The sequence below is a fragment of the Salvia splendens genome, chromosome 10, assembly GCF_004379255.2.
Source record: "Salvia splendens isolate huo1 chromosome 10, SspV2, whole genome shotgun sequence".
NCBI lineage: Eukaryota > Viridiplantae > Streptophyta > Magnoliopsida > Lamiales > Lamiaceae > Salvia > Salvia splendens.
The window spans coordinates 16540048-16551459 of NC_056041.1; the positions used below are offsets into that span (position 1 = coordinate 16540048).

At 42.7% G+C, this 11412-nt stretch overlaps 2 protein-coding genes across 4 annotated transcripts; one reads left to right on the forward strand and one right to left on the reverse strand.

Annotated features, from left to right (window-relative positions):
• The first annotated feature begins 1698 nt into the window (after nucleotides 1-1698).
• LOC121753280 (R3H domain-containing protein 2-like) lies at nucleotides 1699-4692 on the forward strand. Of its 3 annotated transcripts, none has more exons than XM_042148520.1 (5): nucleotides 1699-1872; nucleotides 1946-2096; nucleotides 3334-3949; nucleotides 4087-4363; nucleotides 4431-4692. In XM_042148520.1, the coding sequence occupies exons 2-5, from the start codon at nucleotides 1958-1960 to the stop codon at nucleotides 4482-4484; spliced, it is 1086 nt and encodes a 361-aa protein (XP_042004454.1). In that variant the 5' UTR covers nucleotides 1699-1872; nucleotides 1946-1957; the 3' UTR covers nucleotides 4485-4692. The 3 variants fall into 3 exon arrangements, with proteins under 3 accessions (XP_042004454.1, XP_042004455.1, XP_042004456.1); XM_042148521.1 differs by having other exon boundaries at nucleotides 1997-2096; XM_042148522.1 differs by lacking the exon at nucleotides 1699-1872 and adding an exon at nucleotides 3105-3156 and having other exon boundaries at nucleotides 1962-2096.
• A 3174-nt stretch (nucleotides 4693-7866) lies between these two features.
• Nucleotides 7867-9092, reverse strand: LOC121750286 (transcription factor MYBC1-like). Its single transcript, XM_042144803.1, has one exon. It carries the CDS (start codon nucleotides 8959-8961, stop codon nucleotides 8146-8148), a length of 816 nt encoding a protein of 271 aa, XP_042000737.1. The 5' UTR covers nucleotides 8962-9092; the 3' UTR covers nucleotides 7867-8145.
• Between the last annotated feature and the right edge of the window lie 2320 nt (nucleotides 9093-11412).

An 11412-nucleotide genomic window follows, 5' to 3' on the forward strand; every position in this document is an offset into this window, starting at 1 on the left:
ATACTATTGATGATATCCTTCAGCGACGACATGTAATGGCGATCGGTCGATGTCCGCCATTCAACCATTGCACGTAATAGGGTTTCATGTTATGCGACGCGGGCGAGTGAGGGGAGCTCGGGATCGTTTTGGGTAGGAGCTGCCGATTGGGCCTCGACGGACCCGCTGGCGCTTCCACTCGCCATCCGCTCCGCAGACTTTTGCCCCACCGGGCGACGGCGGCGGGCCGACAATGAAGGTATCGGGAACTCTGCCTCGGCGGGGGGGAGTTCGTGGGAACCAGCACTGCTACTGTACTCCCCGGAGGCGCTGATCTTCATCCGCTTCGGCCAGCCAGATTCAACACCCGCAGTAAACTTGGTCGAAGACTGCACCACAAGATACACCTCCCAATATTTGAATTCCCTGAAGCCCTCCGCAACGTCATGAACTGATGGTGAGACAGAAGCTTCACATCCTCGGCAGACATGCCGCTGGTTGCCGAGCGGAGGTTGTTTGTGTAAATGCCGACGAATCGGCTGAGTCGCCAGGTTCAACACCCACTGTTTCCGGCATTGCTCTCCGTTGTGAGGCTTCCCCTCTGGCAGTTTGAATTGGAGGTAGCTTTGGCTAATGCGCCACCACATCCTGTCGATATGTTGGTTAGCCCCGATATATGGATCCTCCACTATACTGATCCACGCCTTCGCAAGCGTGATGCACTCCTCTGTGCTCCAGACGGTCCTCTTTTTCCTGCTGGATCCCTCCCCCACCTCAGCGGCCACCGCCTCACCATCGTATCCCGCCACAGGCGAGGTAGTGCCTCGTCCCCCGTCCCTCCCTCTCCCTGTCCTCCCCCTCCTCCCTGTCGCGGTTGGTACGTCTGTGGGAAAATCCCGGATCGGATATAGTCCCAACTCCTTCTCGATGGAGGTGAACTGAGTCTTGAGAGGAGTACTCAGGGGGTTTTCCGTCGACAGTAAATCCATATAGGGGCGATAGACATTGTCCACCGATGATTGGGGGACCCCCTGCATACTCCCCCGCAGCGACATGCGAGCCCTGCATCATCCTCGGCATCATCATCCCGGGCATCTGGGGCGGCATCATCCCCGGCATTACGAGCATCATCCCCGGCATTGGGGTCATTCCGGCACTCACCCCGGGCATTTGGGGTATCATGTCTTACCAAGGCGGGTACATGTTGTAGTACCCAGGCATCATCCCCGCGGTCATTTGGGGTTGGGGCATCATCCCCGCCATTCCGGACATCGTGGCGGACATTGGGGTACTTCCGCCAACGGGAAAGATCGGTCCATGTGGCTCGCTCGTGGCGGGGGAATCACTATCGTGGTGCTCCATTTATCTTCGAAAGAAAAATATTTAGAGAGACAGATACTCGTTAATACAAGTGTGGCGAATGAAATGAAATTCGACGAGCCGTATTTATAGAATTTTCGAAAAAAATAAAATAAAATAGTCGGGAGGTCCGCGCGGACGTCCGTGTGGTCAACGCAATGGCGGACGTCCGTATGGACATCGCCACGGAACTCCGGTGTCTGCAGCGGACGTCTGTATCCGCGTTACCTTTGCACAATAGCGGACGTCCGGTACACCGGTCAGACGTCAGCCGAGACGGGCGCGGATGCTTGGAGCGCTGCCCATAAAGCCCAACACTTTAGTCAAAAATTAGATTTATAAATAAAACCTAAAGCGAAATCCAAACCCCAAAACACGCAGCAGAAAAATTCCATATAAATCCGCCCCATTATTCTCCATTCCCACTCTCTTCCATTGGTGGGAAGGAAATTACCCAAAGGGAAAATTCGAGAAAAGGGTTTCAATTTTTTCTTCCTTCTCTCTCTCCCCTCGCTGCGCGCCGGAGGAGTCACCGTATGTTCTTTTATTACTAAATTCTCGTCTATCTCTACCATAATCTAGGTAGTTTTCAACAATTTTTCTGTAGATTTTTGGGATTATGGATTTGACTTCGCAATCGGCGGCTGAATCGGAGCAGAAGGCGGTTGATGACGAGCACCAGGCGCTGCCGCCCTACGTTTCGATGGTGGATCCGTTCCTCGTCGAGGCTCTCCAGAACCCTCGTCATCGGCTAACTAGTTAGGGCCTGCCTCCCTTTTTCTTTCAATTGAATCAATTATGCTTTGTTTTTTGTCTTATTTATTATGCTTTTGGTTGTGCTTTGGGGATGTTTGCATATTTGTATATGTAGTTGCGACTAAGATCTATTTAGGATACATGAGCCATGTATATGAGGTAACTTTGTTGAATCCGTTTTAGTAGGAGAACTTAGTTCCAAATTGATGCAGATCTGGGTTTAGAAATCTGAGTTTTGAGTTAAATTGAGCTGAAATAGTAAATTAGGATTATCCCATTCTGAATCTTGTATGGTATAAGTATGGAATCTGAATGAATTGCTAGAACTAATTAGCTTGTCTGTTTGCCTTGAGATTTCTTTCTTAGTTGGTTTTGTAAAGAAATTTGTACTTATTGACAGCTAAAACATACTAACATATAAATTTGAGGATCTTCTGAAACAATTCAACTTTAAAACTTATAAAGATAGATATAGGGCTTAAATTGATGAATTGAATTTCTGTGGTTGATGTCTGATGCCAATGGTCTCGGGTTCAAGTCCACCGTGACATGGTCTTTAAATATCTGATCATTTATCAAGAAAAAAAGAACAGACATTAAAAGTGATAGAAGGATTAAGAAAAGAGATATTAAAACTGAATAAAATAAAAGTTAAACAAAATAAAGAAAAGGATATTAAAAGCGAAAACTCACACCGATAGTGGCGTATAGAGAATCTTCAACCTTGGTTTTGTAACAATATATATATGTTTTTGGTTTATGTGAAATTATGATACAAGCCAATTTGTTTTCCGAATTCAGAGCGAGAAGATCTGTTCTAGGATCTCCATAGATACACTTGAACAGTTGAACTAAATGTCCAAGACTAGAGTTGAAGCTACTTTACAATCTTAGAAGACTTTCCAGTAATTATGTCACAAAAGAGGAACTATAGGAGTAAAATTGCTATATTTTCATCAATATAAGGTCCCGTTTCTACTTAATAGAAGTTGATGGAAATCATGTTGCAGGTAATCTGGGGAACTGCAGGCCCATTATAGGCTTGTAGCAGATAAACTCTTGGTATTGGCTTAATTTCAATCGCATGTAGCTTTTCTATTGTATAGATAATATCCTTCCTTCTACTGCAATAGCAAGTATGAATATGCAGTCATCACTATGGTATTATGGCTTTTCCTTTTGCTTGAACTTTTGATCAACACCAGTATATGATAATAATTTTGTGGACATGAATTTCAGTTCTACGAATGGAGCTTGATATACAGAAGTTCCTGCAGAGTTCTGATATTCAGCAGTTTGAGTTTCCGCATTTCCCAACTTCATACCTTCGTCTTGCTGCTCACCGGGTTGCCCAACACTATGGTTTGCAGACTATGGTTCTGGATAGTTCTGTGGATGGCCAAGGAATCCGGATTCTGGTTATAAAGAAAGCAGAGAGTAAGTCTCCTGCTGTTTGCTTATCTGATGTACTAGCTAAAAAGTCAGAAAATGATAAACTTGATCAACTCAAGATTGTCATACGACCAAGACCTAAAGGCTCCTCAAATAATTCCAATGAACTGGGGCTTAAACGAAGTCCGGTGAGATCCGTGGAAGAGAGGAAGGAGGAGTACGACAGAGCAAGGGCTCGTATATTTAGCAGTCCAAGTAGTTCCGAGTCAGAAGATACATCTTTCCAGGTTGCTTCTGATGGAAGGAATTCGATTATAAATGAGAATGAAGTTTCTAGAAACCTTGCTATTGATATGGATAGAAGCCCCTTCTTCAGGGAAGTAGGTAATTCTTCTAGAGTAGCCATTCTTAGGGACAGGGAAAAGGACCGAACCGACCCTGATTATGATCGCAGTTATGACAGGTAATTTGTTATTGGTAGTTATTGGCCAGAAGATATTATTGTTGATTTTCTCTCTAGAAGCTTCCTGTTTCACTGCTAAACAGATTGTCAATGCAAACCTTGACTGTTACATTTTAACTTTGTCATACATGATACAGATATGTTAGGAGCCTCCCGAACAACCAGAGTTTCAACCCAGGAGCTTTCAATATGCAGAAATTCCAGCCTCCGTTTGTCCATTATGATTCTGTATTTCCCCATCATGGTCAGATGGCAGCACCTCAAGGTTCTTTAAACTATGGAAACCATGTGATGGGGCCTTACTGTGCCATGGGGTTAAATCCCGCTTCTACTGATGCCTTGTATGTGCAATGGCCAACTCAGTCCATGATGTATGCACAATCATATGATCAACTTAGACATGGCTTTTTTCAGGTAGGCTTCTGCTCCTCTTGTCTATTATTTTTGAAACATATATGACTAATTCATTTGTATATACCAGGCTCCCTTCTGCCAGCAGCCTCTGAGTTTCGATTACTCACAGAACCATCGATGACAGTTGGAATTTGGCTGGGGAACCATAGGGAGAGAACTCATTTAGGTTTTAGTGTTGAACAACAATTGAACTTTGTCCTGTGATTTAGTTTCCTTGTGTTGATTCTTCTCCATTTGTTGTAAGGTTGTAGCAGAAAACTTAAGTATTTTACCAAGTTAATATGTGCATCGGGAGAGACCAAATCTCAGATATTTCTTATTTCGATAAATTCATCGGTGTTGTATTGTGCGTTGCCAGATTTGTAGAGACGGGGTCGAGTGTCTTCATGAAAGTCTTTTTTCTGTTGCATTGCACCAACTTCCTTTACAATGAGACTTCTATCTTTCAACAAACTGTAACATATCCGAACTCTGCATGAATAATTAGTAATTGTATAATACAGTTAATAGTTACTACTATAAGATTATATTCAAATTAGGCCAACAGATGATTTTATCGGATTTTCTTGTCACAAAATATGATCGTTTTATTACATTGTACCTTGGTAAATACAATTGTGGTACTCCACTAGATATGATTCAACAAAAGTAGCATGCCTCTGCATGAATAATACTCCGTATCATGGTTACTTTTAAATTATAGTCCAAATGTTGATATTATGGTCCCTTTATCTTGAATTTAAATTATTATGGAGTAAATGTAATTAGCCACCTACGTTGACTGGCGTGTTTAGAAAAAGATAAGCTTCCAACCTAAGGATATGCCGAGAAATAGGGTGCAAAAAATCTAAATTGTTTCTTTCTTTTTTTTGGTTTGATCACAAGTGTACTGAGCCCGCCTTTGGCGAATCCGATTAATTCTGCTCGACCGGATTTGTGGATTAAGGCCGAAAGTCTCCCAGCAAGTGGTGAAGTTTGAACCCCTGACCTCAAGATCACCACAACTCCATGCTTCTAAAATGTTTCTTTGAATGGTGAGAAATCAACAAAAACTCTTCTAATCTGTCTAATATACTAGTTTATTAAATACATGCATGAAGCACAAGTTACGAAACCAGATCCTTATGTTCATTGTCAGAAACGAAGTGTGACAATATGTTAATTAAAAAATGTTGTAAACGCGTGGAAATAAGAAAGGATTAAGCCTTTCATTTCCTTAATTCCTTTGGCCTTCAATATGGTGTAACTTCAAAAATGTTTATGAGGTGCCTTAATATCATGACCTTTCATATGGTCACTCCTCTCCTATAAATAGGTGTAGATTTGAGAGATGGAAGACACCAACAACAAATATTTTCTCTACTCTCTCTAGTATCTACATTCTAGTGTGCATCTTAGGAACATTGCATTGCTCGGTTCTCGCTTCCAATTCAAGTTCGCCGGAGCCTACGAGTTTGAGGTGCTTCAACTCGATAGGAGGAAAGTCGTTTCATCTTTAAGGACATTACGCCAATCCGTGAGCACTAACCGGGGCGTATTTCGTCTTGCGGAGAGAGGGTCACCTCAACTCGACTTGAAGAATACTATAGTTTGCATCTCTTTACTTTCATTGTAATTTATATTGTTACATTTACCTTCTAGTTTTTGTTCTTTTGTAATAGAAAGAGTTGCCCGTGTAAAGACTGCAATATTTCCAACAAAAAATGCGACTGAAATCCAGATTTTCCATAATTATGCAGTAGTTTTTTAGGACAATAATATGTACTACATAGTTGGTTGTAAAATTGTGTAATTATTTGCATACAATTTAAAAGATATGTACAACGTGTGGTCGGAGTGGCGAACCTGGTTTGAAATTGCACTTATGTCGTTATATTTTAATTGGTGGATTAAATAAAATAAAAATAAGTGCGCAGCAGATGGGATGTGTTTGGTGAAGTAACTCGAACCAATAATCATGCCGGTCGTATATAGTTTTTATTTAAACAAACATCTACTTACCTTTACTGGATACAACTTCACATTCTCCGCTGGATTTTACTTTTTGATATATTTGGATACTCGATCAATAAATTGCTCAGATTCTATATTTTTTTACATTGTGAAAACAGAAAAACGAGGCTCCTATTGCCGAACATAGGGTGTAAGTCTCATTTTCATCACAATCTATCAGGATTTTGGATCTTGTACTTATTTCCTTATCAGCAATAGACATTATACCATACAATATGGCAATTTGAAGCTGTCTAAAAAAGGGTACTATTATATGCTAATACTACTACTTCATATAGTAGTAGTACTTGAAAAAGACGACGTAGCGTTGGAGATTCCACGCTCGCCGTCCCTGTAGAAGAGCAGAGTTTACTTAAAGGAATGGATCGATTAGATCCATTGTCATTGATAGTTCTCTATTTATCAAAACTATCATGATACTAACATCTCATATTTCATTATCACCAAAGCACATACCACTTTATAAGAGGCAACATAGCGTTGGAGACATTCCATGCTCGTCTTGTCTCTGTACAAGGCCAGAGTTTACTCAAAGGCATGGATCGATTGGATCCATTGTCCTTGATAGAGTTATGGTTTTCGAAATATTATCTGTCAAAACTCCACTTCTCGTATTTCATCATCACCAATGCCCGTATAGTTCAATTGGATACCCATATACACTTGTTGTCTCTTCTATATAGGAGCAGGGTTTATTCAGAAGCATAGATTAAGAGAGTAATGAATATAGGAAGTCTAGGGAGATGATCAAAGTATAACTAATATTAAGTGTATAACTAGAGAACAAATCTCAGTCATTGGATCAAAATGATCTAGTTCACTATATTAGTGATTTAGTTCACTATAAGAGGGATTTAGTTCACTACAGGAAGGAGTGAACCAAAACACCATTATAGTGAAGTATTTAGTTCACTGTAAAGGCGTTTTGGTTCCCTCCTTCCTGTAGTGAACTAAATCACTTTTTATAGTGAACTAAATTGCTCTTATAGTGAACTAAATTCGTGTTCTCTAGTTATGCATTTAAGTAGTGGTTTCCCTAGATCACTACTCAGGAAGTCTATCTTGAAGCAATTTACAAGCTGGATAATGAACAAAATAGTCAGATCACATAATTCATCTTTTCATTTAAATAGAAGAGGATTCATCTAAGAATCTTGCACATCAGCAAGCAAAATCATACAGTCAAATAAGTAAGGTGATTCATTCTAACAAAGCAGACTTATAAGCAAGCTCATCATAAGCTAGAAGCGAAGCAACAAAGATTGGAGCAGAGAGGATTATCAACAATCAATGGCAGGATACATGTAGATGCTGCAGTTCATGCTTTGCTACAACAACATCATACGTGTTCACAATCAGACGAGGAAAATGAAGGCGAATCAGATACAGATGCAGTGAAATCAACTACCATGCCCTGGTAAGAGTTATTGAGTTATCTAGCCTAATCATAGCAAGATTTCATCAGAAAAAACATCTTCCAACACCAAATGTAAGCAAAAAAGCCCCTTTTTTATGATTTAGGGATTCAACTTTAGTAGTAGTTCATAAAACTGAATTATTGACAAAATGGAACCTACATTATGCAATAAGTAACTAACAGCTAAATCAAGTGGGAAATCATTTTAAACAAAGCATGAAAGGCCTAAAAATGAACACCAAATTAATTGGCAAGGAAAAAAAAATCAAAGAGTGTAATTTAAGCATTCAATCATCACATGATTTTCACAAAAGGGAAAAGAGAAGAGAAGAGAAGAAGAATCCCAATTTCCTCAATCATCTCCAGTGGGGAACAAGGTGAGGACTTTCCGGCCGCTCGCGGGAGTAGACGACTCCAAATCCTCAACATAGGGCGGCACCACCGCCGCGCCGTGCAGCGGCGCCCCCACCCTCTGCACCTGCCTCATGTACGGATGATCGAATTGGCCATTCGGAGGAGAGTTTCCGAAATGCCTAAACTGCTGCTGGTGGTGGGTGTGGAGGTGGGGCGGCGGCGGAGCGACGACGGCCATCTGGTGGAAGGGGAGGTAGTGGTCGGAGGCGGCGGCGGCGCGGGCGACGGGGTGGAGGAAGTGAGGGGGGACGGGGGAGCTGGCGAAGAGGTGGTCGGTGGCGGGGTCACCGGCGCCGGCGGCGGAGGCGGAGCCGCCAGCGGAGATGGTCTGCATCCGCTTGAGGTAGAGGCGGTACTTCTGGAGGTGGCTGGCGACATTCTCGCGGGTGAGGCCGTCGACGCTCATGAGCTGCATAATGGTCTTGGGGACGGCGTTCTTGATGCCGAGGTGGGCGACGGCGTCGACGAAGCGCTTGTGGAGCTGCGGGGTCCAGACGAGGCGGGGGCGCTTGAGGGTTCGGGCGGGCTCGTCGGAGGCGGCGGGGGCGGCGGCGCTGACCTCCGGGGAGTCGAATTCGGCGGAGGAGTTGCGAGGGGGGGGAGGGGAGGGGGCGTTGTGGTGGCGGCGGGTGGGGATGTTGAAGGCGAGGGCGAGATCGGGGGTGATTAGGGATTGGGAGAGGGGCATCAGATCCTCTGGGGAGGGGAGCTCCTCCTCCCATTTTGAGAACCAGTTTGAGTCTTCTTCCCTCATTGCTTTTCTAATTCAAGATAAAAGTTGAATCTTGGAGCTCACAAATCTGCAAAATTGGGTGAAGATCTTCAAGTAGATAGAGATAGAGCAGATTAGAGAGAGAAATGTTTGTTGGTGGGGGTGGGGGTGGGTTTGGGGAGGGGTGATCGAGGTGGATCTTGTTTTCTTCTTTTCAGCTTTTATTAAGGTTACTGTTGTTGATGCTTTTTCTCTTCTGATTTTTGTGCGTGTGTATCTATTTTAATTGCTCTTACTTAGTCATTGTATTTTCTTTCTTCTTTCTTCTTTCTATCTTTCTATGTGAGGGGATTCAATCAGGGTACGCAGTAACTCGTTAAGGGGAGACCCTAACCCACTGGCTGCCAGAAGCACATCTCCCAAGGCCTCACACTTGTGTCTGAGAGATGGAAGTAACTACACGACAGTAGTGAGATTCGAACCCAGACTCATTGCAGCAAGATCTGCCCCTCCGTTGCCAACTGCGCTACGCCCCTGCGGGCTTCTTTCTTTTCTTCGTGGATGAGAGGGAAAAAGTTATTGCTCCTTTCATTCCATAAGAAGTGAGACATTTAAAAAATAATAATAATACTATCTCCGTCCATAAAAAATAAATATAGTTATATATAACACAAATTTTAATATGCAATTATTAAATTAAGAGAGAGAAAAAAAGTAAAAGAGAAATAGTTAGAGAATCCACATTCGTACTCTTGCCAAAGAGCACGGATGTGGGCCCAGACCCACTTTTATTACTTTTTTACTCCCTGCTCTTAGGCAAGAGCACAACACCACATCCATGCTCTTCCGCAAGGACATGCTCAAGGGTCCCACAATTCTATTATTCAATTTAAAAAAAACATTTCCACAATATTGAAATGCATTAAAATACCCAGAATACTATTACAAATTACAAAAAAATTAAAAATTACAAAATTAAAATCCTAAAAATTAAAAATTACATAATTAAAATCCTAAAAATTAAAAATTACATAATTAAAATCCTAAAAATTAAAAATTACATAATTAAATTCATAAAATTAAAAAAACCACAACTCGTGGCCGAATTTCGCCCAAATGTGTTTGATTAGGTCTTCTTGTAGCTCAGTGTGGGTTCGGGTATCGCGCATTGTGTTTCTTGTTTCGATCCGCTCGCCCACCGTCGTATGCACACCTCGGCGTGGGGGAGACCTCGCGGTTGAGCTTCCGGCTTCATCCTCGTCGTAAAAGTTAGCCGCCCTCGGTCCTTCGTTAGCTATAATCATGTTGTGCAAGATAATACACGCATACATGATGTCGGCGATATTCTTAACGTACCACAGACGAGATGGGGCCTTCACAATGTTGAATCGGCCTTGAAGGACCCCAAAAGCTCTTTCGACGTCTTTCCGAGCAGACTCTTGACGCTGCGCAAAAAGAACCCGTCTCGGGTCTTGCGGATTGCTGAACATCTTCACGAAAGTCGACCACCTTGGGTAGATACCATCGGCGAGATAGTAACCTATGTGGTATGCATTTCCGTTGACGGTGAAGTCGATCGTCGGTGCTACACCATTCAAAACATTATTGAAGAGTAGTGAAGAATAGAACACGTTCAAGTCGTTGTAGGATCCGGCAATACCGAAATATGCATACCAAATCCATAGGCGGTAGTCAGCGACCGCTTCAAGGATAAGTGTTGGGCCACCGCCTTTGTGGCCGCTTAAGTGTTGCCCCCTCCAAGCAGTCGGGCAATTCTTCCACTTCCAATGCATGCAGTCAATGCTGTCAAGCATACCGGGAATACAGTGGACTGTTTCGTGAAGACGAAGCAACCGTTGACAATCATCAGTGGTGGGTGCCCGAAGGAATTCCTAACCTAAAGTAGAACGAACGCCGTCGCAAAAATTTTTAAGGCATAGGATTCCAGTTGACTCACAGACATGCAAATACTCGTCGAAGAGGTCAGCTGTTTGCCTAGTAGCAAGTTGTCGGATGACACAACTGTAATAAAACGGCAATATTTTTGGGAATCTGATTTTTTTTTAAAATTTTTGGTATTATTTTCAATTTTTTTAAAAAAAAATGAATTTCCAACGGACAATCCGTTGGCCAATACAAACGCGCCACGTAGCCTGCTCAGCGGCACGGACGTGCTCGATGCATCGAGCAGCCCCGTGCCAGCGGCGGGAGTGCTGCAGCAGCGACAGCGGTGCCGCGCCAGCGGCACGGACGCCGTCTGTCCCAGCGAGCACCGCTGCGGATGCTCTTAGTGAATTGAGGGTCCATATTATAGTACTCCCTTCGTCCCACTATAAGTAAAGTGATTCTTTTCGGTTGTTGTTAGTTAGAACAAAGAAAAGATAAAGTAAGAGAATAATGTTTAATATTATTTTCTCTTTTACTTTACTTTCTCTACACTTTAACTATTTATTACTTTATTATCTTCGCAAAGCAACGGCCGAAAAGAAATGT